The sequence below is a fragment of the Ctenopharyngodon idella genome, chromosome 4 (assembly GCF_019924925.1).
Source record: "Ctenopharyngodon idella isolate HZGC_01 chromosome 4, HZGC01, whole genome shotgun sequence".
Classification (NCBI taxonomy): domain Eukaryota; kingdom Metazoa; phylum Chordata; class Actinopteri; order Cypriniformes; family Xenocyprididae; genus Ctenopharyngodon; species Ctenopharyngodon idella.
Window position 1 is genome coordinate 21,973,963 of NC_067223.1, and position 27,386 is coordinate 22,001,348.

At 39.7% G+C, this 27,386-nt stretch overlaps 2 protein-coding genes and 1 long non-coding RNA gene across 4 annotated transcripts; all 3 read right to left on the reverse strand.

The window, feature by feature from the left end:
- On the reverse strand, window positions 1–9,951 carry LOC127511137 (tripartite motif-containing protein 16-like). Its single transcript, XM_051891749.1, has 6 exons — window positions 9,337–9,951; window positions 4,882–4,977; window positions 4,562–4,795; window positions 3,562–3,721; window positions 3,361–3,408; window positions 1–806 (listed from the first exon to the last, which is right to left on the reverse strand). Exons 1-6 carry the CDS (start codon window positions 9,910–9,912, stop codon window positions 286–288), a joined length of 1,635 nt encoding a protein of 544 aa, XP_051747709.1. The 5' UTR covers window positions 9,913–9,951; the 3' UTR covers window positions 1–285.
- Window positions 1–27,386, reverse strand: LOC127511130 (tripartite motif-containing protein 16-like). Of its 2 annotated transcripts, XR_007929842.1 has the most exons (7): window positions 26,735–27,386; window positions 22,285–22,380; window positions 21,965–22,198; window positions 20,960–21,119; window positions 20,760–20,807; window positions 18,536–19,312; window positions 1–29 (listed from the first exon to the last, which is right to left on the reverse strand). XR_007929842.1 is itself a non-coding variant. In XM_051891732.1 (6 exons), the coding sequence occupies exons 1-6, from the start codon at window positions 27,311–27,313 to the stop codon at window positions 18,792–18,794; spliced, it is 1,638 nt and encodes a 545-aa protein (XP_051747692.1). In that variant the 5' UTR covers window positions 27,314–27,386; the 3' UTR covers window positions 18,134–18,791. The 2 variants fall into 2 exon arrangements, 1 of the variants encoding a protein (XP_051747692.1); XM_051891732.1 differs by lacking the exon at window positions 1–29 and having other exon boundaries at window positions 18,134–19,312.
- On the reverse strand, window positions 24,935–26,731 carry LOC127511309 (uncharacterized). Its single transcript, XR_007929991.1, has 2 exons — window positions 26,040–26,731; window positions 24,935–25,530 (listed from the first exon to the last, which is right to left on the reverse strand). It is a non-coding gene; the product is annotated as an uncharacterized LOC127511309 (long non-coding RNA).

Here is a 27,386-nt window from a genome sequence, read left to right on the forward strand (position 1 = left end):
CCCAAACTTTACATATTGTTCCCTTATACCTACACGTACATACTTTATAGGTCCACGATAATTACTGAAATTAGGCTGTAAATTCATTTTACTTACGCAGTACTTTATGGGCTGTAATCTAAAGTGTTACATTTATTCTGACATGTTATTTCACTGACAGAAGTTCAGCTGTAGTATTAATGTAATGAAGAGAAAATAAGAGACTCTATAACATCTCACTGTTACTGATTCATCATGAGCTCAAAGCATTATGGGTAGAATCTCTCTACAGTCTATTCTGATTCATCAACACAGTTTCACTGATCCATACCAAACCCTAAACCCAGGATAGAGCGGTTGAGTGAATGTGGTCTGGACTGTGTGGATGAGGCTCATTGTGTCTCCAGAGACGCTGTAGAAGGACAGAGTTCCTGCACTGTGATCCACATACACTCCTATTCTACTGATGAAGATGGGCTCTACAGGGAGTTCAGTCTCTATGTTATTGTGTCTGAATGAATAACCGAACAAAGAGCAGTTCAAACTCCAGGACTGATCATTACGTCCAAACAAACACTCAACATCCGGTCCCTTCCTGCTGATGCTCTTATATGACACTGATATATACACTTCATGTCCATTCCACTCAATCTCCCAGTAACAGCGTCCACACACACTCTCTCTACACAACACCTGCCACTGATCAAATCTGTCTGGATGATCAGGATACGGCTGGACTGTGTCAGTGCCAGTAATCACTCTGTTCCTCTCAGACAGATGGAGGTGTTTATTCACTGTGTTCAGATCCAGATTGAGCTGATGGGAATCTGATGGAGATAAAAACACATCAGAATCAGGAATTATGAATCTGTCTGATATCCTGTGCAAATCATCATTATTATTACCCAACATTTTCTAAATGCCTTCCCTGAGTATTAATGTTGGTTATTATTCTGTGTTTATTATAATTTAAAGGTCTATTGTTGTTATTATTATATTTGCACCATTCAAATGTTTGGGGTCAGTGTGATTCTCTTTTAAAAGAAACTGATACTTTAATTCAGCAAGTATCTACGTATTAAGTTGATTCAACAATGAGTGTAACTAGATAAAAAAAAAAAACTAAGTTGGCTTAAAAACACCTAGCCAGAAAGTTTGAAGTAATTTTAAAAGCTTGAAGGTTTTCAGTTTGAAAAAGTTTGTTTAATTTTTGATAGATAGAGTGGTATCTTGGAGTGGTATCTATCTATCTAAGTACCCTAGCAACCATATAGCAAAACCTTAGGGTACTTGGAGTGGTATCTTGGAGTGGTATCTCCAGATATTCTGGATGGTTGCTAAGGTGCTGCTGTGTGGTGACTAGGGTGTTGCTATGTGGTTGCTAGGGTAATCGGGTGAATGCTAGGTTGTTGCTATGCAGTTGCTAGAATATTCTAGATGGTTGCTAGGGTACTCCAAGTGGTTGCTAGGGTGTTTCTATGTGGTTGGTAGGGTACTCGGGTAAATGTTAGGTTGTTGTTATGCAATTGCTAGGATACTCTGAGTGGTTCTTAAGGGGTTACTATGCAGTTGCTACGGCATACTGGGTGGTTGCTAAGGTGTTGCTATGTGGTTGCTATGCGGTTGCTAAGGTTATCAGGGTGGTTGCTAGGGTGTTGGTGTGTGTTTGCTAGTACATCCCATCACATTGCTAGCATGTTTTAAAGGGGAAATATCATGAAAATCAGACTTCCCATGTTCAAGTGTGATAATCGGGTCCCGGTGAATCTACCAAACCAGAAACCGTGAAGAAAGATAACTCAGTAACTGTTACCTGAGCGAGCTCTCAACACATTATAGTCCTTCACATCTATTGTGATCTCAGAATTCTGGACAGTTGATAATACCTATGTGATGATGAACATGTAGGCAATCATCACGTGGGCTGTTGCTTGTCTGAAACCTAATGTCGTGTTTTGCTGCTCTCAGCATGTTTGTTTTGTACAGGTTAATTTGAGTATTTTCATTGGTTTATTTATTTATTTATTCTTTCATTATTTTGAACTTTGATTTGGAAGAGCACTTGTGACGAGGCAGCTCTCCTAAATAAAACCACTGGGATGTGAAGAATTGCTTTGTTGTACTCTACTTTTTCCATCTTTACGGCTGTACGGCAAGAATACACGAGACAGCTCAGGTTAGCTGTAAAACCTACAGACATCCGACCTCTGGTGGCAGTAGTATGTCGACTAAAGATGTCAATGGTCGTAGCAGCTCTCCGACAACCTAGAATATCAAAATCAACCGCGGGCGGAAGATCCTTTTCCTTTTTAGCACCTAAACTTTGGAACAATCTTTCTAGCATTGTTCTTCCTAACATCTCTTTAACCCGGCATACACCTAACACATTATCTTCTATAATTCAAATCATGTAAATTGTTCGGCTGCATAGATTAGGTCAGCCGGAACCGGGAACACTTCCCATAACACCTGATGTACTCGCTACATCATAAGAAGAATGGCGTCTACGCTAATATTAGTTTCTCTCTGTTTATCCCGAGGTTTGCCGTAGTCTGCCCGATCCAGGCCGTATCCAGATGAGATGAAGGACCTGCGCCTAGACACCTGCGCTCCAGGAGGAGCAACATTTAGAAATTTTAGTCTCAGAAGAAGAAGAACAAAAAGCTTAAGTAGATCAGTGAGTTTTTAACTTTTTCAAGCCAACTTAATAATTTGATTTACAAAGTTTTTAAGCATCTGTTGTTGGTGATTTTCAGTGCTGTAGACGTTGGCGATCTTGAGCTTTCTTTACATTTCTATCCGTTTCCCCAAAGATTAAAGAGACTTGATACAAAATCATGTTTAGAATAAATACATAGTGGAATTTTTACAGAAGAGTTTTCAGTTTGTTTTTTCCTGAAACTTAAAAAGCTTTTTTACTTCTGTGATTTTACCTCTAAATCTTGGACGTTTTTAATTGGCTTTTAGTGAAAAATAATCATATTTATCCCTTAATATTAGAAGATATCCTGTTTTTGATTAATATGTGGAATCCCCAGTTCAAAATAACTCGCATTTCTATTTTTCATTTTATATTTCTATTTTTCATTTTATATTTCTATTTTAATCTTTCCGTTCATCAAAAATCACAGATAAAAAAAAAACACCTCCACACATTCCTCATTTTTATTTTACATTTTAAAATATATTGAAATAGAAAAAAGTTCTTTAAAATCATAGAGATATTTCACAATATTACTGTATTTTTGATCAAATAAATGCAGTTAATGTTCGATATTTCAGCAGTTTACCAGATCATCAAATCATCATTTACATGATCAATTTCTGTCATGTTTTCTTTCTCCTTCTACAGGAAGAACATGAACACACTCAGTGACTTACATTGTAGGAAGTCGTTCCTGGTTCTGGGAACAATGTTGGTGAAAGTGACTGTGGAAATCAACAGACATGAAGAGTGTGATTATCATGTCAAAAGAAAATGATCCCTGCATCCGTTCCTAAGACATTTCTAATATGATCTTCTACATGATATGAGATGATGGAGGATCATTTCTGAGAGCAGATGAATCTCCAGGACTTTACCTCTGTCAGAGAACTTCTTCAGCTCCTCTTTGCAGAAATCCTCCAGTTTGTCTCTCAGCTGACGGACAGATTCTCTCACAACATCAAAAGAGGAGAGAGAACTGAAGGGATCGTCATTTACGTCTGTAGATTCAGGAGGAGCTGAGAGAGACTGGAAACTCTACAGAAAACAGAAATCAAAGCTCATCACCTCCACACTTCAGACAATAACCTGCACTACTGTCAGATTTGAGCAGCTCTTGTTGATCTTTAGTAACTCTCCTCAATCCAGCACTGTCACAGCATCAGCTTCATTCTTCTCATGTTCATTATATCATGTTAGAGCTGTAAGTATGTTTGACACTTACACTATATGTGAACTTTCTAGGAAAACACTTGATGATCAAACATCTGGCAATAACATAAATGTAACAGATCAAGAGCATCAATGGAGTCACATGACAGGGTTGAGTAGATTTGATCAGGAAAAGCAGTTCAAAGGCAATGAGTAGATTGATCATTATTTATAACTTTTGAGCAGTTAGTGGCTCTGAAATTCACAAGGACTCTTAGGACACGATCCCAAGGTCAGGTTTTGTGGTTTAAATACGCTGAAGCATCGCTAATATACAGCCTCACTTCCTGTTTGAGGACTTCACTGTCAAATTCATTAATGTGTTACTGAAAATTATTATGAAAGGTAGGATACTATCAAGTTAATAGATTTCACATTGTTGTAAAATTGTTTAAATATTAGTAAAGGTTTGATCTGTTGCTGTCTGGAATCTCAATATAACTTTCAGGAAAATGTTTCCTAAAAGATTTCCAGAGCTGAACTGCATTTGTAAGTGCGTCTCTTTCAAAAGAAGATGATCAGATGAGAGTCTGACTGATGATTATATAATAACCGAACACACAGATCAACACTTCAGTCAACGGCTCATTCTGCTCTCATGAAATGTTTCTCTGTGAGTCTCTTGCTCAAGTCCACTATGATCCTGTTCTTCTAGATCTCTGTTACCTGCAGGAAATGGATGTGATCCTGTGTGTGTGAAAGCTGCTCCAGCTCAGCGTCTCTCCTCCTCAGATCATTGATCTCCTGCTCCAGTCGCTCCAGTCGTCCTTCAGCTCGACTCACTGCAGTCTTTTCCTGATCTCTGATCCGCTGTGTGGCCTCAGAGCGGCTTCTCTCAATGGAGCGGATGAGCTCAGTGAAGATCCTCTCACTGTCCTCCACTGCTGTCTGTGCAGAGCGCTGTTAGGACACACATCACAATCACACAGTGGCTTCAGTGAGTCCTGACTGAGACTTCTCAAACTTCTCTTCTTCTCCAGACTCACCTTATGAGACTCCACAGCCTCTCTCAGCTGCTGAAGATCTTTCTCTCTCTGCTGGATCCTCTGCTGAAACGACCTCTGCGTCTCCTTCAGCTGGTGCTAAAGGACAAACCAATAACAGGGGAAACATCACATAAATCATCAAGTAAACAGATATGAATCCAGTATCAGTGCTGAGATTGAGGGTTAAAGATCTTGTATGGTAAGTTTATAGTTTCATTCATAAGTGTCAGCATTATTTCATCAATGTCTAGTTTTATAGGGATAGTTCACCCAGAAATGTAAATTCTTTCATTGTTTACTCATCCTCATGTCTTCACAAACTTGCATGATTTTCTCTTGCAGAACACAAATGAAGATATTCGTTTATCAAAGATATTCTTCTGTTTCTAGACCTGTATCGAAATCAAATATGGTGAAACATCAATAACGTCATACTTCACTGACTCATGCACGTCACGTGACTAAACACGCCACCATATTATTTATGGCTTCGGAAGACTTCCAGTTGATTTTTTTTTATGCCCTTCCCTCGCTAACTTCCCTCAGTCTCGTTGACTCAGATGTACACCATTGCTTACATTGCACTAGTGCCCACTACTGGCGGAACCTTTGCAATGGGCTGAATAGAACGTCCTACACCCTTGTTCACTTGGATTCCGCTATGGAGTTGATTTATTTATTTATTTTTCCCTTACGAAATTGTTTAATGCAGCATTCTATATCTATATATGTGTGCTTGGGTGTTTTAAATATTTAAAAAAAAAATATATATATAGAGTTGTTTGTGGTGGGGTAAATTAAACAAGATATGCGGCGACGTCACAATCGTGTTGCATTGTGGTATATAGAGCTACCTGAAGTGTAGACTTGCAACCTCTGTCAAAATTGAGGGAGTGAGGGTCTGTCCATATAAACTTCCCTCGTTCACTTCACGAAATGGCGGCAGGCATTCCCCCGAGGGGAATTGCTTAGGTAAGTTTGCGAGTGCTTGTCTAAATCTAATTATCCCCCTTGGAGTTGTATGGATTTATTTTATGCTACCTTAATGTCCTTTTTAAAGATTGAAACTTTTGGACCCTAATGACTTTTAATACACCGACAGATGTATACGGGTCAATGACGTATAAGGATTTTCGACAGGCCACTTTTAAAATACAAAAAATAATAATATCTACTGCAATTGTTCAAACATTAAGAATGTTGTGTACACAGAAATTCATATTAAAATTTTAAATTAAGTGATTTTAGTGTTTTTTTATTATCTAGATGAATTGGCCATAGCCTTAAAAAATGTCATGTGGTGCGACTGTGATTTATCTTAAAATTAAGTCATTCCTTAACATGCTTAACATTTTTTTTTACAAGTTCTCAGTAATTAAAGTGTTTAGAAACAAAGTATTTGCAGTTCTTTTGAGATTCTCAAAAGAATGACCTTATATTTTTGTTCTATAACTTCAGTTGCCTTCTTAAATGTAGTTAATAGACTTATTTTCCTGTAAATCGCATAAAACTGAGAATTAAAAAACAAAACAAAAAAACATTCACTTAAGCATACTGTATCAGTGATTCATATTTCAGCCACAGAAATTAGATATTTTATTTTTAATTTAATACAGTTATTGCTATTATTGGTCACACCACATGATGTGCGGTCGCTCCAAATGACACAAAGACCTTAAATATCATTAAAAATCTATTTAAAGGGAACCCTGGTGTTAAGACTCCACGTCTTTGTTCTCTTCACTTCAGCCCTGGTGCCTTTGAGGCTTTTAGTAGACCACAGCTGAAAGAGCTTACAGTTGGCGATGGATATAAATGTATGCTTTAACCAAATGCCGCGCCTGTCGTGGAGACTGACGAAGGTAAGCCTATAACACATCTCGATTGAGACAGACTGCCTCAAAGCTTGTGTCTGCTGTGATGCACGAGATATCTGTGATAGCGTAAAAACAGCAACATCTTCTCAGCACGTTTAACTGCGTGTAATGCATTCAGGTGATCAGACGATTTTTACATGTCAATCATACAGCAGTAGTTCAAATAGCCACAGAGAGATTGCATGTCTTCGATGTTTTCATCCTCACTAATTTTGCGCTCTGGCTCAAATTGAAAAGGCCGATCTGGTTTTAAAAGGAACCCCGTGGATATTAAGTTACTAGATTACTGTTGCACCAAAACATACAGATAAAAAGCCTCAAAGGCATCAGGGCTAAAGTGAAGATAACAAAGACGCGGGTCTTTATGAAGTTTTATTCGTCTACATTCTTCACAACTTCCAATTCTTTTCTCCTCTTATCGCTAGTAAAGCAGTAAAGACTTACATCGCTTCTCTTGTGGCTCATCGACTGAAAATTACACCCAAAAGCTGCACAATGTGGCATCGTATGTTATATTCTGAGTTGTGCTGCGTTAAAAATAGCAACAGGACAGTGTCAGTAGCTCAGTGAGTGCAACCATTTGACGTCACCCATTGTCCAAATCGGTCCAAATATGTCATGGATTTTTTAAATAATGTAAATCTTTCATGGGTTTTCTACTACATATTTCAGTAAGAGACATCATTTACGTTATATTAAGTCATATAAGTCTTAACACCAGGGGTTCCCTTTAAAGAGATCAATAAACAATCAATTTTATACAAAAAATAGATTTAAACCAGATTTTATTAAAATTTCACAGAATTTTCATAAACAAAAATTTTATAAACATTTTTTTTATTTAAAAAAAAAAAATCACATTGCAAACATACATGCACCATTTCATTTAAGTTGAGTTAGAAAAAATCAATTAATACTTTAATTCATCAAGGACACATTAGGCCTAAATTGATCAAAAGTGACAGTAAAAACATTTATAATTTTACAAAAGATTCTATTTCAAATAAATGCTGTTCTTTTGAACTTTCTATTAATCAAAGAATCCTGACAAATAAAATATCACAATTTCCACAAAAATATGAACATTGATAATAATCATAAATGTTTCTTGAGCAGCATATCATCATATTAGAATGATTTCTGAAGGATCATGTGACCCTGAAGACTGGAGTAATGATGCTGAAAACTCAGCTTTGATCACAGGAATAAATTTCATTTTACTATATATTCACATAGAAAACAGATATTTTAAATTGCAGTAACATTTCACTCTTCTTCTAGCAAGGTGTAACTTTTTGCATTCTTGCTGCAGGGTCAGAATTAACACGCTGCCTATGGTCAGCGGTTTTACTTTGCAGTGGCATCTGGTAAAATAGATTGAAATAATTATAAATAAATAAACAACAAATGACTAATAAATGCATAATTACCAAACTGAAATTACATGCTCTAAACATGTAATTTTGCAAACAAACTTTTTTATAAAATGACACAAATTGCATAAAAATCTATTCCAAATGATACTAAAATTAAGTACTTTATGTATATAAACCATCAATTGAATATAAAAGCACAAAAACTGCCAATCTAGGACATATACATATATATAATGGAAAACACTCTGCAGTGGTCGCACCACATGATATTAGGATATTTTCAAATTCAGTCAAAATTTACAGGCAAAGAATTGGCCACCTAAACAAGCTAGCTTCCCACAAAAGGTCACTATGAAATTTGTGATAAAAGTATATATTTGCAGAAATAACTTAATATTCATTGTTTTTTTGAGGTCATACCACATGATATCCAAATGTGGGAACTACATACCAGCCGGTAAAAAGGTTATTTTTGTCCCAATTTAAGAGTTACAAACCTGCTCGCTGCTTCCATGGGTCCTTCACAAATTGGTATATGATGCAACGCCCTGTCTTTGAATGGATTTCAACGTGAAAGTCCCAAAATGGTAGTTTTTTGATGGTCGCACCACATGATTTCATATAACAGACATCATCGGATAAAGTTTGTTTGTATATTATGATGGAAATACAAATACAAAGGCTTTGCAATTTTGTACAGGATTACAAAATGTACTAAATGTACTAAATGTTATAAATCATACCAAATAGTGCAGAAAATGAATTTGAATAAACTGAGTAATTTCAAAGGCATTTCCAAAACAGAAGTTATGGCCGGACAGTCGCACCACATGATATTTTGACACTTTAAATAACAGAAAATTACAAATAACTAATGTTTTTTGAGAAGTTAAAGTGAGTACATGCACAGGAGAGGTATTACATATATATGGTATCTTTTTATGCATTTAAACCACATTTTAACTGAAAAAAATAAAATAAATGCAGTCGGACAGAAAATTTAAGCATCACGTCATTGACCTATATGGACAGAGACATTCCTTAAAATACCTTCTTTTGTGTTCCTCAGAAAAAAGAAAGTCCTACCATGTTTGGAATAACATGACTAAATGATGAATGTTCATTTTTGGGGTGAACTACTGGTTTAAAGGGGTCCTGTTATGCTTGTAAATTATCATAATGGGACCTCTTTAAGTTCATACCTGTTTCTCTGTCCTCTGTGCTGCAGCTGATACAGTGTCGTGGTTTTTATGTTCATCCATACACAGCACACATATACACTTCTGATCAGTGCGGCAGAAAACCTCAAGGAGCTTGTCGTGTTTCGGGCAGATCATCTCCTGCAGTCGTCCAGTGGCTTCAGTCAGATTGTGTCTCTTTCCTTTAAAGAAGGTCTCATGTTGTTCAAGGTGATTCTGACAGTAAGAGTTCAGACACACCAGACAGGACTTGACGGCTTTGTGTTTTCTTCCAGTACAGACGTCACACTGCACATCTCCAGCTCCAGCGTAACAGTCAGCAGGAAGTTTAGTCTTCTTCAGTTTCTCCACAATTTCAGCCAGAATGGTGTTTTTACCTAAAGCAGGTCTTGGACTGAAGGTCTGTCTGCACTGAGGACAGCTGTAGACTCTCATCTGATCCTCCTGATCCCAGCAGCCTGTAATACAGATCTTACAGTAACTGTGTCCACAGGGAATGGCCACTGGATCCTTCAGGAGATCCAGACACACTGGACACATGAACTCATTCTGATCCACTGAAATTCTGGCTTCTGCCATTTTACAGCTCAACTACACTTCACTTTCTCTTTCTCTAAACTCACGTGATTCCTGTTTCCTGCTTCTTTTTGAGTGACGTGTAACAAACAGGTTTTCTCTGCAAGTCTAAAGGTCACAGATAATAAAACATCCACTAGATGTCAGTCTCAAACAAGGAGACAACACAGTTAAAAACCACAGCAATACTGCATCCTAATGGCTGCACTGGTACTGCAGGACTGAAAACTGTGTCCAGATTTACAGTTCCTTCATTCTCCATGAAAGTTTTAGTTTAGGCAAATCAAGTCAAGACACCGTTTATATATCACTTTTTGTAATACCGAATGTTTCAAAGCAGCCTTAGATTCATGACAGAAAAATAATTTTCAGCTGTACAGCAGCTCTAGAAGAAAATAATGTCACTGTCCAGCGTTAGTAAGTTCATTGTTAATTCATTTCCATTGTAAAAAGCATTAGTTTAATCACTTTAATAAACATAAAAAATACACCACAAGATTTATATCTCACAGTCAGTGCCAGAAATTTCCTCAGCAAATTATGTGCAATGAGTTGATTATTTTTATTATTGTGAAGTGAGAGGAATGAAGAGCGCTCCTCTTTCGCGTACACTGACGCACTGTTACTGCTGGAAAGGAAAACTTCTCTTCTGGGCATTTTGCTGGAAGTCATAGTCGAGTGGTAGAGCGATGAGTGTTGTCACTAATGACACGGGCTACTGAGATGTGTCCTGCAGTTCTAAAACACTTTTATTTTTTTATACCATAATTTTTTTGCTTACATTTATAGACTATAAATGATCATGTAAGTGCATATATTCCAGTTCGACTAGCCTATTGTGTGTGAACAGTGAATGAACAGCGCTCCTCTCCGGATGCGCTGTTACTGCTGGAAAAGAGATCTTTTTGCGGAAAATGGTAGAGCGTTGGACAGAAACATCAATGACATGCATTCAAATCCCAAACAAAGATGACTGAGATGTGTGTGTCCTGCAGTTCTAAAACACTTTTATTATTCACACCATATTGTTTTGCTTACATTTATAGGCTAGGCTATAAAATTACCATGGATTTCCATTTTACACCAAGCAACAAATATTATCCAACAGACTGAATTTACATTTGTATATACATATATAAAAAACCTTTATAGTGTTCGTTATCCAGAACGTTTTTTTAAACAGGATCCCTGTAAAATTTAGGCTAATTATTGGGTTGAAAATGTTGTTCATGGCGAATGTGTGTTTGGTGACAAGAACATGAGTGGGTCTGTACTCTATTTTGTTTTGCTTGGGAAAAGCTGGCATAGTAAAATGGAGTAAATCTGATCAAGCAATGCATCTGATTTTGTTTGCATTGTTCTATCATTGAATAATGAAATATTTAACAATTAATAAATTTACATGACAAAAATACTACGACATGTAAATTATTTCGGTTCATTTCTACACTTTAACATATTAGGCTGATGTCTAGAACAGCGATTTAAGTCTGAATTGATCTTTTGCTACTTCTCTTGTTTTTAGTCATTTTAGTCAATTTGTTGTTATTCTTTCGCTGCTTTATCATTTATCTGTTGGTTATCATTGACATTTTCATGAGTGATTCTCAAAAACAAACGCTTGACCAATCTGTGATAAGCATCAAGAACGGTAAAAGAAAGACTGTCACCCAACACCGGTTAAGAGCAAATATTTACAATGTTGTTATCATTATCAATTAAAAATAAACAATAAAAATGACAGAAAATTAATAACAAAGATCGTTTTTGGATCAGTAAATGTACATTTCAAATGAAATATGTTGGCTTGAAAAGACTATCCCGAGGAGCGTCTTGAACTCGGATCTCTTAAAGCACAGTTGCGCCAAGTGTCGGAGCCCTGTCCACTGGCCTATTAGGGAAGACTACGCTATCACAAATGTGTTTTTTGTGAAGCCTATATAATGCACATTTCTGTTTTTTAATTTTATTACAAGAAGAAAATAACATAATAGGCCTTTTAAGAAATATTTTTAAAGAGAAATACGAGATATTAGTACTGCATTAAAGCTCAGTCCATGAAAATGTAAACACAATTTTCACATTTACTGTAGGTCTACTGTTTGAATTAATTCTAAACAGGCTCTACACTCACCCAATCACTACGCACTCCCTCTCCTGAGTATTAGCAAGCCACACCTGATGCTCATTCAGCACTCATCACCACAGCCACATAAAAGACACGCCAGATCACACAGTCACTGTCCGGTCTCGTTTATGCATATCAGTTGTTATGCTTACCTCCAGGACTCCCCGAAACGACTACTTACCGGTCTCCAGCGTCTCCTGTGATCCCTTTTGTCTCCACGTCTCCTGTGAGTTCCAGTGTGTTCGTCTTCTCCACGCCACTCTGCATCCTCGCTCCCTAAGAAAACAAAGACAAGTATCAGATCCAGTATCACGTCTCGGCAGCATTATCATCTGCTCCAGCTCACCTGCACTCTGCTTGCACGCTCTGTTGTTTCCTCAAATAAACCTGATTACACTTACCAGTGTCCGTAACAGAAGACCGGACCAACACCGCCTGAGGTAACAACATGAGCACCCCGGATCCCATTCAAGACCTGGTTGATGCACTTCGTCGCACTTTCACCGGCACTTCCACGGCAACAACACCAGCGAGCACTTCCGCATTCACCGCTGCATCTCCTTCACCACCTGCGGTCGCCAGTCCCATGGCCAAACCGGCGCCCTTCTCTGGTCTGGCGGAGGACTGCAACGGTTTTCTCCTGCAGTGTTCGCTGGTCCTGGAGATGCAACCGCACTTGTACCCGGACGATCGTTCTAAGGTGGCTTTCATAATCTCTCAGCTTCACGGAAAAGCACTTCGATGGGCTGAACCTCTCTGGAATTTGAATAACCCGGTTGTATCGTCCTTGTCGAGTTTTACTACACACTTCAAGGAAGTTTTTGGAAAACCCGCTTGGGATTTGTCGATTGGTGAGAGATTATGTAAATGAAAACAAGGTTCACTAACTGTGTCTGATTATGCCCTCCAGTTTCGTACCCTAGCTGCTGCAAGTGGCTGGAATGAACAGGCTTTGATCACCACCTATCGTCAAGGCCTCGATCCACGTGTGCGGTTGCATCTCGCTGCATACGAGGACTCCATCGGGCTCGAAAAATTCATCCAGTTATCCATCAGATTCGCCACTCGTATGCAGCTGTGCCTAGAAGAGCACCAGGGACAGCCGCTATTTCCCTCCACTCTCCGCCAGCCAGAATCCGTCAGCTCCCCAGAACCAGCAAATGACTCCATGCAAATTGAACACTCACGTCTTTCGTCGGCTGAGCGACAGAGGAGGCTTGCCCAGAATCTCTGCTTGTATTGTGGCGGTGCTGGGCATTACATCTCGGAATGCCCCCTTCGTCCTGCTCGGCCATTGGTGAGTGCCATTCTGCCCGCAATGAATAAGATGAAACCACTCTCAATTGTTGTAAAACTTACTGCAGCTGATTTCTGTCTCCCAGTCAGTGCGCTCCTCGATTCTGGGTCAGCTGGAAACTTCATCTCCGGAGCCCTCTGTCGCCAGCTTCATCTCAAAACCACCCCCACACCGAAGATCTACCAGATCCACGCGGTAACTGGAAAACCGTTGCGGAAAGTACGTTACAGCGTGGGACCCCTTCGTCTCCAAGTTGGAGTTCTCCACCTGGAGGAGATCCAGCTGCTGGTTCTGGAGGAGTCAACATCTGACGTGATTCTAGGGCACCCATGGCTAGAGCAGCACAACCCCACCATCTCCTGGAGGACAGGAGAGATCCTGAAGTGGGGTAACCAATGTTTCCACGGCTGTTTTCCCGAGTTCCCCGTGTTCAGTTCTCCAAGCCCCCAAGGAATCCAAGTCTGTGCTACTACAGTGGAAAGTCCACTCGAGAAACGTTCAACTGACATCCCTGCCTGTTATTCCCACTTCAGTGATGTCTTCTGTCCAAAACAAGCCTCCAAGCTGCCTCCCCACCGGCCATGGGACTGCGCCATCGACCTCATCCCAGGTGAGCCAGTGCCCAGAGGGAAGATATATTCCCTATCCGTTCCGGAGGAGAAAGCCATGGAGGAGTATATCGACAAGGCTCTTAAGCAAGGCTACATCCGACCGTCCACTTCCCCTGCTGCTTCAAGCTTTTTCTTCGTGGCAAAGAAGGGCGGAGGCTTGCGGCCCTGCATCGATTACAGAGCACTTAACCAAATCACCGTCAAGTTCCGTTACCCCCTTCCTCTCGTCCCAGCAGCCCTGGAACATCTACGCGGCGCCACTGTGTTCACCAAGTTGGACCTCCGCAGCGCGTACAACCTCATCAGAATACGTGAGGGGGACGAGTGGAAAACAGCTTTTGTGACACCTACTGGCCATTATGAGTATCTCGTCATGCTGTATGGACTGGTCAACGCCCCCTCTGTATTCCAAGACTTCATGCATGAGGTGCTCCGGGAGTTCCTGCACCGGTCTGTCCTGGTCTACATTGACGACATTTTAATCTACTCCCGGAGCCTGGCCGAACATCGCCAACACGTTGCGGAGGTCCTCCAATGCCTGAGGGACTACCACCTTTTCCTAAAGGCCGAAAAATGCACTTTTCATCAGCCCTCAGTGCAATTTCTGGGATACAACATCGACCACAGTGGCGTCCGCATGGACGAGAGGAAGGTTACCGCAGTCAAAGAATGGCCCATTCCCTCATCCATTAAAGAGTTACAGAGATTCCTAGGATTTGCAAACTTCTATCGACGATTCATCCAAAACTATAGTTCCATCACCAGTCCACTCACCAATCTCCTCCGTGGTAAGCCCAAGTCTCTGTCCTGGACCCCAGCCGCCACCCAAGCTTTTGAGGCCCTCAAGGCCGCATTCACGACCGCTCCCCTCCTGGCTCACCCTGACCCAGAGCTCCCCTTCGTCGTCGAGGTCGACGCCTCAACCACCGGAGTGGGAGCGGTATTATCCCAGCAGCAGGGGAATCCCAGCAGACTCCATCCGTGTGCTTTCTTCTCCAGGAAACTCAACCCGGCGGAAGTGAATTATGACATCGGCAACCGCGAACTCCTCGCCATCAAGCTCGCCCTGGAAAAGTGGAGGCATTGGCTTGAGGGAGCAAAACACCCCTTCGTGGTCCTAACAGACCACAAAAACCTGGGATATTTACGAGATGCCAAGAGATTGAACCCCCGCCAAGCCAGACGGGCTCTGTTTTTTACGAGGTTTGATTTTACCATCTCCTATCGTCCTGGATCGAAGAATGTGAAAGCCGATGCCCTGTCTCGTATCCACAGTCTGGAAGAAAGCAACAAGGATCCAGAGCCCATTATCCCCGAGAAACTCTTCGTGAGTCCCATTTCCTGGTCTGAAGAGACGCTCCCCGAGTCCAATGCCTCCGCCAATGTTCCACCGGGTTGCCCCCCTGGATTGAAGTATGTACCACGGACACGACGCACCCCACTTATTCACTCTGCACATGCTTCACTGGGCACTGGCCACCCAGGGGTCAATGAAACCCTCTCGCTGTTAAAACAGCGCTTCTGGTGGCCCAACATGACATCCGACGTCAGGAGGTACGTGCAAGGGTGCAGGGAATGTGCCATCTCCAAAAGTCCACGCCATCTTCCCTCCGGAAAGCTCCAACCCCTGCCCGTTCCCACTCGCCCTTGGTCACACCTAGGAGTGGACTTCATCACCGACCTTCCCGTCTCTAATGGATGTACCTGTGTACTGGTGATCGTCGACCGGTTCTCCAAATCCTGTCGATTAATTCCCCTGCCTGGACTCCCCACTGCCATGGAAACGGCAGAGTTACTATTCAACCATGTGTTTCGTTATTATGGATTACCAGAAGACATTGTATCTGACCGTAGATCTCAATTCACCTCCCGAGTCTGGAAGGCGTTCTTAAAACTCCTAGGTGTGGCCATAAGTCTCTCCTCCGGTTACCATCCACAAACGAACGGGCAGACGGAGAGGAAGATACAGGAGATCAGCCGTTTCCTACGTACCTTCTGTCACGGCCACCAGGACTCCTGGAACCAGTTCCTGGGCTGGGCCGAGTACGCCCAGAACTCTCTCCGTCAGCCCACTACAGGTCTTACTCCTTTCCAATGCGTCCTCGGCTATCAGCCCCCACTGTTCCCCTGGGATGGGGAACCATCAGACGTCCCGGCGGTGGATTACTGGTTCCGGGAGAGCGAGAGGGTCTGGGACTCAGCGCATCTGCAACTCCAACGAGCCCTACGCAGACGCAGGTTGACAGCCGACCTTCGACGCTCCCACGCACCCAACTACCAGCCAGGACAGAAGGTTTGGCTGTCAACCCGGGACATCAGGATGCGCCTGCCCTGTAGGAAGCTGAGTCCTAGATTCGTTGGCCCCTTCACCATCATCCGGCAAGTCAACCCTGTCACCTATCACCTGCAACTCCCTCCTGAGTATCGCATTCACCCAGTTTTCCATGTGTCACTCCTGAAACCTCACCATCCCTCTGTTCTTCCCTCCACAGAGCCTGGCAACACCGAAGATCCCCCTCCTCCACTCATCGCAGAAGACGGGGTAGCCTACTAAGTAAAAGACATCCTGGACTCCCGGCGCCGTGGTGGGTCCCTAGAGTACCTTGTAGACTGGGAAGGATACGGTCCCGAAGAGCGTTCATGGGTTCCTAGGAATGATATTCTTGATCCCAGTCTCCTTGACGACTTCCATGCCAGACATCCCAACAAACCAGCTCCCCGAGGCAGAGGTCGACCACCACGACGTCGGGGTCCGCGGTCCTCAGGAGCGGACTGTGGAGGGGGGGGGGGTAATGTCACAGACACACCAGGCTCTACACTCACCCAATCACTACGCACTCCCTCTCCTGAGTATTAGCAAGCCACACCTGACGCTCATTCAGCACTCATCACCACAGCCACATAAAAGACACGCCAGATCACACAGTCACTGTCCGGTCTCGTTTATGCATATCAGTTGTTATGCTTACCTCCAGGACTCCCCAAAATGACTACTTACCTGTCTCCAGCGTCTCCTGTGATCCCTTGTGTCTCCACATCTCCTGTGAGTTCCAGTGTGTTCGTCTTCTCCACGCCACTCTGCATCCTCGCTCCCTAAGAAAACAAAGACAAGTATCAGATCCAGTATCACGTCTCGGCAACATTATCATCTGCTCCAACTCACCTGCACTCTGCTTGCACGCTCTGTTGTTTCCTCAAATAAACCTGATTACACTTACCAGTGTCTCCGCTCCCTTCTGTCCGTAACACATTTACACATGTGGTGTGCATGTGATTTTTAAAAATCTTATTGATAGTATTTTTTTTAATCTCCACATGGTGCAGTTGACTGCTACTCGCAAAATCAAGCTGTGATACACACACTCCATAACATGTGAAAGGCTGTGGTTATAGCACCACTTAACGGTCAAGAGCAGAAATGAATTTCTCGCTGCAGACCGCAACGGTACCCGCAGTGACAAGAAAAACATGCTAGTTGAGTACCATCTGTACTATTAGCCTTAAGATGTTTTGTGAATACGGCCCCAGGACAGCCATCATGAACCGCTGAACAAAGACACTGTTAGCAGATCTCGCCACCCACTGACCCATTGACATAGTATTTTTCTTCCTACTATGGTAGTCAATGGGGGGCGAGATCTGCCTGGTTACAAACATTCTATATATCCAAATATCTCCCTTTGTGTTCAGCAGAACAAAGACATTTATACAGGTTTGGAACAACTTGAGGGTGAGGAAATGATGACAGAATTTTCATTTTCGGGTGAACTATCCCTTTAATCTGGACTGACTTTAGAGTTTACAGTTTTCTTTCTTTCATAATATATTTCTGAGTTATCTGGATTGAACTGATGATGATGATCCTGGTTGTTTGATCTTTTCTCAGAGTTTTTCAGAGCATCAGATCTGTGAATTCAGTTCAGTTCCAGAAGTGTATTTAAAGTAAAGTGGATTAGATTATAATAATTGTGCTCATACTTTCACTGATGAAGGGTTTACAGTAGAGCAGATGATCTGGGTTTATATTTTTGACTTTTTTAATAAACTGACATTTTTTATTTATCAATTTATTAAATTATTTTTTAAATAGTATTTAAAATGAAAAGTTTATTTTAATTTTTTTTTTTTAAATAAATAAGAAGTGTTTTGAATTAAGTTTTTCAAATAAAAGTTTCAGAGTCGGTGATATCAGATTGTGTATTTTTATTGTACTTATACTCTTGTTTCATGTAGTTTCAGGGTATTTTCCCAGTATTCAAAACTTGCAATGGTTTTAGTTTCACTTGCCCTGAACTGAAGCCCAAACTGAAACAGCTGCACTTTTGCTATAAAAAAAGAATTACTGTATAAATGCACTGATATGTACAACATAATTTTAAAAAAGTCTTTATGTGTACACTATTATTACAAAAAGCTACACAGTGTATGTTCTCGCTAAATTTCTCCCAAACACAAGATTGTTGCCTAGCATAGTAATGAATATGTACCCCTAAAATACTTATTCTAAAATACTTACAGTATAAATAATGTGTTAATTTTCCCGGTTGTTACCCCTTTATTCCCCAAACTTTACATATTGTTCCCTTATACCTACACGTACATACTTTGTAGGTCCACGATAATTACTGAAATTAGGTTGTAAATTCATTTTACTTACACAGTACTTTACAGGCTGTAATCTAAAGCGTTACATTTATTCTGACCTGTTATTTCACTGACAGAAGTTCAGCTGTAGTATTAATGTAATGAAGAGAAAATAAGAGACTCTATAACATCTCACTGTTACTGATTCATCATGAGCTCAAAGCATTATGGGTAGAATCTCTCTACAGTCTATTCTGATTCATCAACACAGTTTCACTGATGATTTATAAACACCAAACCCAGGATAGAGCGGTTGAGTGAATGTGGTCTGGACTGTGTGGATGAGTTTCATTGTGTCTCCAGAGACGCTGTAGAAGGACAGAGTTCCTGCACTGTGATCCACATACACTCCTATTCTACTGCTGATGATGGACTTTACAGGGAGTTTAGTCTCTATGTCATTGTGATAGAATGAGTAACTGGAGGAAGAGCAGTTCAAACTCCAGGACTGATCATTACCTCCAAACAAACACTCTACCCCTCCCTTCCTGCTGATGCTCTTATATGACACTGATATATACACATATCTCCCACTCCACTCAATCTCGCAGTAACAGCGTCCACACACACTCTCTCTACACAACACCTGATGCACACAATCAAATCTGTCTGGATGATCAGGATACGGCTGGACTGTGTCAGCGTAGGTAATCACTCTGTTCCTCTCAGACAGATGGAGGAGTTTATTCACTGTGTTCAGATCCAGATTGAGCTGATGGGAATCTGATGGAGATAAAAACAAAAGTTTGGGGTCAGTATGATTCTTTTTTAAAAGAAACTGATACTTTAATTCAGCAAGTATCAACGTATTAAGTTGATTCAACAATGAGTGAAACTAGATAAAAAAAAGTTTGTAGACAAACTTTAAGTTGGCTTAAAAACACCTAGCCAGAAAGTTTGAAGTAGTTTTAAAAGCTTTAAGTTTGAAGGTTTTCAGTTTGAAATAGTTTAAGTTTTGTAGTTTTAAAAGCCAGATAGATAGATATATAGGGTACTTGGAGTGGTTGCTAAGGTTTTGCTGTGCGGTTGCTAAGGTACTTAGACTGGTTGCTATCGTGTTACTATGCGGTTGCTAGACCATTCTGGGTGGTTGCTAGGGCATTGTTATGCAGTTTCTAAGGTACTCGGTGTAGTTGCTAGGATATTCTGGATGGTTGCTAAGGTGCCGCTATGGTGTTGCTAGGGTGCTCTGAGTGGTTGCTATGGTGTTGCTATGTGGAACCGGGAACACTTCCCATAACACCTGATGTACTCGCTACATCGTAAGAAGAATGGCGTCTACGCTAATATTAGTCTCTCTCTGTTTATCCCGAGGTTTGCCAGATCCAGGCCGTATCCAGATGAGATGAAGGACCTGCGCCTAGACACCTGCGCTCCAGGAGGAGCAGCATTTAGAAATTTTAGTCTTAGAAGAAGAAGAACAAAAAGCTTTAGTAGATCAGTGAGTTTTTAACTTTTTCAAGCCAACTTAATAATTTGATTTACAAAGTTTTTAAGCATCTGTTGTTGGTGATTTTCAGTGCTGTAGACTTTGGCGATCTTGAGCTTTCTTTACATTTCTATCCGTTTCCCCAAAGATTAAAGAGACTTGATACAAAATCATGTTTAGAATAAATACATAGTGGAATTTTTACAGAAGAGTTTTCAGTTTGTTTTTTCCTGAAACTTAAAAAGCTTTTTTACTTCTGTGATTTTACCTCTAAATCTTGGACGTTTTTAATTGGCTTTTAGTGAAAAATAATCATATTTATCCCTTAATATTAGAAGATATCCTGTTTTTGATTAATATGTGGAATCCCCAGTTCAAAATAACTCGCATTTCTATTTTTCATTTTATATTTCTATTTTTCATTTTATATTTCTATTTTAATCTTTCCGTTCATCAAAAATCACAGATAAAAAAAAAACACCTCCACACATTCCTCATTTTTATTTTACATTTTAAAATATATTGAAATAGAAAAAAGTTCTTTAAAATCATAGAGATATTTCACAATATTACTGTATTTTTGATCAAATAAATGCAGTTAATGTTCGATATATCAGCAGTTTACCAGATCATCAAATCATCATTTACATGATCAATTTCTGTCATGTTTTCTTTCTCCTTCTACAGGAAGAACATGAACACACTCAGTGAGTTTCTCTGCTTGTTTTCTTAGTGACTTACACTGTAGGAAGTCGTTCCTGGTTCTGGGAACAATGTTGGTGAAAGTGACTGTGGAAATCAACAGACATGAAGAGTGTGATTATCATGACAAGAGAAAATGATCCTGCATCCGTTCCTAAGACATTTCTAATATGATCTTCTACACGATATGAGATGATGGAGGATCATTTCTGAGAGCAGATGAATCTCCAGGACTTTACCTCTGTCAGAGATCTTCTTCAGCTCCTCTTTGCAGAAATCCTCCAGTTTGTCTCTCAGCTGAAGGACAGATTCTCTCACAACATCAAAAGAGGAGAGAGAACTGAAGGGATCGTCATTTACATCTGTAGATTTAGGAGGAGCTGAGAGAGACTGGAAACTCTACAGAAAACAGAAATCAAAGCTCATCACCTCCACACTTCAGACAATAACCTGCACTACTGTCAGATTTGAGGCAGCTCTTGTTGATCTTTAGTAACTCTCCTCAATCCAGCACTTTCACAGCATCAGATTCATTCTTCTCATGTTCATTATATCATGTTAGAGCTGTAAGTTCTAGTGTTTGACACTTAGAATATATGTGAACTTTCTAGGAAAACACTTGATGATCAAACATCTGGCAATAACATAAATGTAACAGATCAAGAGCATCAATGGAGTCACATGACAGGGTTGAGTAGATTTGATCAGGAAAAGCAGTTCAAAGGCAATGAGTAGATTGATCATTATTTATAACTTTGGAGCAGTTAGTGGCTCTGAAATTCACAAGGACTCTTAGGACACGATCCCAAGGTCAGGTTTTGTGGTTTAAATACGCTGAAGCATCACTAATATACAGCCTCACTTCCTGTTTGAGGACTTCACTGTCAAATTCATTAATGTGTTACTGAAAATTATTATGAAAGGTAGGATACTATCAAGTTAATGGATTTCACATTGTTGTAAAATTGTTTAAATATTAGTAAAGGTTTGATCTGTTGCTGTCTGGAATCTCAATATAACTTTCAGGAAAATGTTTCCTAAAAGATTTCCAGAGCTGAACTGCATTTGTAAGTGTGTCCCTTTCAAAAGAAGAAGATCAGATGAGAGTCTGACTGATGATTATATAATAACCGAACACACAGATCAACACTTCAGTCAACGGCTCATTCTGCTCTCATGAAATGTTTCTCTGTGAGTCTCTTGCTCAAGTCCACTATGATCCTGTTCTTCTAGATCTCTGTTACCTGCAGGAAATGGATGTGATCCTGTGTGTGTGAAAGCTGCTCCAGCTCAGCGTCTCTCCTCCTCAGATCATTGATCTCCTGCTCCAATCGCTCCAGTCGTCCTTCAGCTCGACTCACTGCAGTCTTTTCCTGATCTCTGATCCGCTGTGTGGCCTCAGAGCGGCTTCTCTCAATGGAGCGGATGAGCTCAGTGAAGATCCTCTCACTGTCCTCCACTGCTGTCTGTGCAGAGCGCTGTTAGGACACACATCACAATCACACAGTGGCTTCAGTGAGTCCTGACTGAGACTTCTCAAACTTCTCTTCTTCTCCAGACTCACCTTATGAGACTCCACAGCCTCTCTCAGCTGCTGAAGATCTTTCTCTCTCTGCTGGATCTTCTCCTGAAACGACCTCTGCGTCTCCTTCAGCTGGTGCTAAAGGACAAACCAATAACAGGAGAAACATCACATAAATCATCAAGTAAACAGATATGAATCCAGTATCAGTGAAGTGCTGAGATTGAGGAGTTAAAGATCTTGTATGGTAAGTTTATAGGTTCAATCATAAGTGTCAGCATTATTTCATCAATGTCTAGTTTTATAGGGATAGTTCACCCAGAAATGTAAATTCTTTCATTGTTTACTCATCCTCATGTCTTCACAAACTTGCATGATTTTCTCTTGCAGAACACAAATGAAGATATTCGTTTATCAAAGACATTCTTCTGTTTCTAGACCTGTATCGAAATCAAATATGGTGAAACATCAATAACGTCATACTTCACTGACTCATGCACGTCACGTGACTAAACACGCCACCATATTATTTATGGCTTCGGAAGACTTCCAGTTGATTTTTTTTTATGCCCTCGCTAGCTAACTTCCCTCAGTCTCGTTGACTCAGATGTACACCATTGCTTACATTGCACTAGTGCCCACTACTGGCGGAACCTTTGCAATGGGCTGAATAAGAACGTCCTACACCCTTGTTCACTTGGATTCCGCTATGGAGTTGATTTATTTATTTATTTTTCCCTTACGAAATTGTTTAATGCAGCATTCTATATCTATATATGTGTGCTTGGGTGTTTTAAATATTTAAAAAAAAAAATATATATAGAGTTGTTTGTGGTGGGGTAAATTAAACAAGATATGCGGCGACGTCACAATCGTGTTGCATTGTGGTATATAGAGCTACCTGAAGTGTAGACTTGCAACCTCTGTCAAAATTGAGGGAGTAAGGGTCTGTCCATATAAACTTCCCTCGTTCACTTCACGAAATGGCGGCAGGCATTCCCCCGAGGGGAATTGCTTAGGTAAGTTTGCGAGTGCTTGTCTAAATCTAATTATCCCCCTTGGAGTTGTATGGATTTATTTTATGCTACCTTAATGTCCTTTTTAAAGATTGAAACTTTTGGACCCTAATGACTTTTAATACACCGACAGATGTATACGGGTCAATGACGTATAAGGATTTTCGACAGGCCACTTTTAAAATACAAAAAATAATAATATCTACTGCAATTGTTCAAACATTAAGAATGTTGTGTACACAGAAATTCATATTAAAATTTTAAATTAAGTGATTTTAGTGTTTTTTTATTATCTAGATGAATTGGCCATAGCCTTAAAAAATGTCATGTGGTGCGACTGTGATTTATCTTAAAATTAAGTCATTCCTTAACATGCTTAACATTTTTTTTTACAAGTTCTCAGTAATTAAAGTGTTTAGAAACAAAGTATTTGCAGTTCTTTTGAGATTCTCAAAAGAATGACCTTATATTTTTGTTCTATAACTTCAGTTGCCTTCTTAAATGTAGTTAATAGACTTATTTTCCTGTAAATCGCATAAAACTGAGAATTAAAAAACAAAACAAAAAAACATTCACTTAAGCATACTGTATCAGTGATTCATATTTCAGCCACAGAAATTAGATATTTTATTTTTAATTTAATACAGTTATTGCTATTATTGGTCACACCACATGATGTGCGGTCGCTCCAAATGACACAAAGACCTTAAATATCATTAAAAATCTATTTAAAGGGAACCCTGGTGTTAAGACTCCACGTCTTTGTTCTCTTCACTTCAGCCCTGGTGCCTTTGAGGCTTTTAGTAGACCACAGCTGAAAGAGCTTACAGTTGGCGATGGATATAAATGTATGCTTTAACCAAATGCCGCGCCTGTCGTGGAGACTGACGAAGGTAAGCCTATAACACATCTCGATTGAGACAGACTGCCTCAAAGCTTGTGTCTGCTGTGATGCACGAGATATCTGTGATCGCGTAAAAACAGCAACATCTTCTCAGCACGTTTAACTGCGTGTAATGCATTCAGATGATCAGACGATTTTTACATGTCAATCATACAGCAGTAGTTCAAATAGCCACAGAGACATTGCATGTCTTCGATGTTTTCATCCTCACTAATTTTGCGCTCTGGCTCAAATTGAAAAGGCCGATCTGGTTTTAAAAGGAACCCCGTGGATATTAAGTTACTAGATTACTGTTGCACCAAAACATACAGATAAAAAGCCTCAAAGGCATCAGGGCTAAAGTGAAGAGAACAAAGACACGGGTCTTTGGGAAGTTTTATTCATCCACATTCTTCACAACTTCCAATTCTTTTCTCCTCTTATCGCTAGTAAAGCAGTAAAGACTTACATCGCTTCTCTTGTGGCTCATCGACTGAAAATTACACCCAAAAGCTGCACAATGTGGCATCGTATGTTATATTCTGAGTTGTGCTGCGTTAAAAATAGCAACAGGACAGTGTCAGTAGCTCAGTGAGTGCAACCATTTGACGTCACCCATTGTCCAAATCGGTCCAAATATGTCATGGATTTTTTAAATAATGTAAATCTTTCATGGGTTTTCTACTACATATTTCAGTAAGAGACATCATTTACGTTATATTAAGCCATATAAGTCTTAACACCAGGGGTTCCCTTTAAAGAGATCAATAAACAATCAATTTTATACAAAAAATAGATTTAAACCAGATTTTATTAAAATTTCACAGAATTTTCATAAACAAAAATTTTATAAACATTTTTTTTATATTAAAAAAAAAAATCACATTGCAAACATACGTGCACCATTTTATTTAAGTTGAGTTAGAAAAAATCAATTAATACTTTAATTCATCAAGGACACATTAGGCCTAAATTGATCAAAAGTGACAGTAAAAACATTTATAATTTTACAAAAGATTCTATTTCAAATAAATGCTGTTCTTTTGAACTTTCTATTAATCAAAGAATCCTGACAAATAAAATATCACAATTTCCACAAAAATATGAACACTGATAATAATCATAAATGTTTCTTGAGCAGCATATCATCATATTAGAATGATTTCTGAAGGATCATGTGACCCTGAAGACTGGAGTAATGATGCTGAAAACTCAGCTTTGATCACAGGAATAAATTTCATTTTACTATATATTCACATAGAAAACAGATATTTTAAATTGCAGTAATATTTCACTCTTCTTCTAGCAAGGTGTAACTTTTTGCATTCTTGCTGCAGGGTCAGAATTAACACGCTGCCTATGGTCAGCGGTTTTACTTTGCAGTGGCATCTGGTAAAATAGATTGAAATAATTATAAATAAATAAACAACAAATGACTAATAAATGCATAATTACCAAACTGAAATTACATGCTCTAAACAATTTGTTTTGCAAACAAACTTTTTTATAAAATGACACAAATTGCATAAAAATCTATTCCAAATGATACTAAAATTAAGTACTTTATGTATATAAACCATCAATTGAATATAAAAGCACAAAAACTGCCAATCTAGGACATATACATATATATAATGGAAAACACTCTGCAGTGGTCGCACCACATGATATTAGGATATTTTCAAATTCAGTCAAAATTTACAGGCAAAGAATTGGCCACCTAAACAAGCTAGCTTCCCACAAAAGGTCACTATGAAATTTGTGATAAAAGTATATATTTGCAGAAATAACTTAATATTCATTGTTTTTTTGAGGTCATACCACATGATATCCAAATGTGGGAACTACATACCAGCCGGTAAAAAGGTTATTTTTGTCCCAATTTAAGAGTTACAAACCTGCTCGCTGCTTCCATGGGTCCTTCACAAATTGGTACATGATGCAACGCCCTGTCTTTGAATGGATTTCAACGTGAAAGTCCCAAAATGGTAGTTTTTTGATGGTCGCACCACATGATTTCATATAACAGACATCATCGGATAAAGTTTGTTTGTATATTATGATGGAAATACAAATACAAAGGCTTTGCAATTTTGTACAGGATTACAAAACATGTTATAAATCATGCCAAATAGTGCAGAAAATGAATTTGAATAAATTTAGAGTAATTTCAAAGACATTTCCAAAACAGAAGTTATGGCCGGACAGTCGCACCACATGATATTTTGATACTTTAAATAACAGAAAATTACAAATAACTAATGTTTTTTGAGAAGTTAAAGTGAGTACATGCATGGGAGAGGTATTACATATATATGGTATCTTTTTATGCATTTAAACCACATTTTAACTGAAAAAAAAAAAAAAAAAAAATGCAGTCGGACAGAAAATTTAAGCATCACATCATTGACCTATATGGACAGAGACATTCCTTAAAATACCTTCTTTTGTGTTCCTCAGAAAAAAGAAAGTCCTACCAGTTTGGAATAACATGACTAAATGATGACTAAATCATTTTTGGGGTGAACTACTAGTTTAAAGGGGTCCTGTTATGCTTGTAAATGATCATAATGAGACTCCTTTAAGTTCATACCTGTTTCTCTGTCCTCTGTGCTGCAGCTGATACAGTGTCGTGGTTTTTATGTTCATCCATCGTACACAGCAGACATATACACTCCTGATCAGTGCAGCAGAAAACCTCAAGGATCTTGTCATGTTTCGGGCAGATCATCTCCTGCAGTCGTCCAGTGGCTTCAGTCAGATTGTGTCTCTTTCCTTTAAACCAACTCTCATGTTGTTCAAAGTGATTCTGACAGTAAGAGTTCAGACACACCAGACAGGACTTGACGGCTTTGTGTTTTCTTCCGGTACAGACGTCACACTGCACATCTCCAGCTCCAGCGTAACAGTCAGCAGGAAGTTTAATCTTCTTCAGTTTCTCCACCATTTCAGCCAGAATGGTGTTTTTAGCTAAAGCAGGTCTTGGACTGAAGGTCTGTCTGCACTGAGGACAGCTGTAGACTCTCTTCTGATCCTCCTGATCCCAGAAGCCTGTAATACAGATCTTACAGTAACTGTGTCCACAGGGAATGGCCACTGGATCCTTCAGGAGATCCAGACACACTGAACACATGAACTCATTCTGATTCACTGAAATTCTGGCTTCTGCCATTTTACAGCTCAACTACACTTCACTTTCCTCTTTCTCTACACTCACGTGATTCCTGTTTCCTGCTTCTGTGTTT

Bases quoted from the DNA above. Each gene is read 5' to 3' on its own strand.
- LOC127511130 (XM_051891732.1), bottom strand. From the start codon at position 27,313: ATGGCAGAAGCCAGAATTTCAGTGAATCAGAATGAGTTCATGTGTTCA. The intron at 22,381-26,734 runs GTATGAACTTAA...TTTGTCCTTTAG, and splicing joins CACAGAGGACAGAGAAACAG to CACCAGCTGAAGGAGACGCA. The intron at 20,808-20,959 runs GTAAAGTCCTGG...TGATTTCCACAG, and splicing joins GAAGAAGATCTCTGACAGAG to TCACTTTCACCAACATTGTT.
- LOC127511137 (XM_051891749.1), bottom strand. From the start codon at position 9,912: ATGGCAGAAGCCAGAATTTCAGTGGATCAGAATGAGTTCATGTGTCCA. The intron at 4,978-9,336 runs GTATGAACTTAA...TTTGTCCTTTAG, and splicing joins CACAGAGGACAGAGAAACAG to CACCAGCTGAAGGAGACGCA. The intron at 807-3,360 runs GTAAGTCACTGA...TATCTCCATCAG, and splicing joins CAGGAACGACTTCCTACAAT to ATTCCCATCAGCTCAATCTG.